Source organism: Merops nubicus, unplaced genomic scaffold (genome assembly GCF_000691845.1).
Source record: "Merops nubicus isolate BGI_N331 unplaced genomic scaffold, ASM69184v1 scaffold5322, whole genome shotgun sequence".
NCBI lineage: Eukaryota > Metazoa > Chordata > Aves > Coraciiformes > Meropidae > Merops > Merops nubicus.
Window position 1 is genome coordinate 1 of NW_008595548.1, and position 514 is coordinate 514.

General features: G+C 64.8%; 1 protein-coding gene across 1 annotated transcript in view; it reads left to right on the plus strand.

Annotated features, from left to right (window-relative positions):
- Nucleotides 1-4: 4 nt before the first annotated feature.
- PTGER3 (prostaglandin E receptor 3 (subtype EP3)) overlaps nt 5-514 on the plus strand; it is a gene marked incomplete at its 5' end in the record, with an annotated part of 7,288 nt that continues 6,778 nt past the window's right edge. Inside the window, one exon of the mRNA XM_008936077.1 lies at nt 5-205. Within this exon, the coding sequence (XP_008934325.1) occupies nt 5-205 (201 nt within the window). The remainder of the gene's footprint in view (nt 206-514) is intronic.

The following is a 514-nucleotide window of genomic DNA, read 5'->3' on the forward strand; positions in this document are numbered from 1 at the left end:
CTGCACCTTCGCCGGCCTGGGGCTCCTCTCCCTCCTGGTGACGGTGGCTTGCAACCTGGCCACCATCGAGGCCCTGGTGGCTCGCTGTCGGACCAAAGCGACCGCCCCGCGCTCCAGCAAGCAGTGGGGGCGGATCGCCACCGAGACGCTGATCCAGCTCCTGGGGATCATGTGCGTGCTCTCGGCCTGCTGGTCCCCGCTGCTGGTAGGTCACCTCGGCGGCCCCCGGTCGCCTCGTCGGACCCCTGGTCGCGGCTCCTCGTGGGCAGTGTGAATGGCCTCTGAGGAGAGACAGCAGGGATGGGACAGAGCCTGGGGGGTCGCAGCCTTCCAGCACTTCAGGGGGCCTCTCGGAAAGATGGGGACAATGTTTTTAGCAGGGCCTGTGGTGGCAGGATGAGGGGTGGTGGGTTTAGATGAAAAGAGGGAGGTTGAGACTAGAGAGACGGAAGACATTTGTGACACTGAGGGTGGTGAGAGCCTGGCCCCGGTTGACCGAAGCGCTGTCAATGCT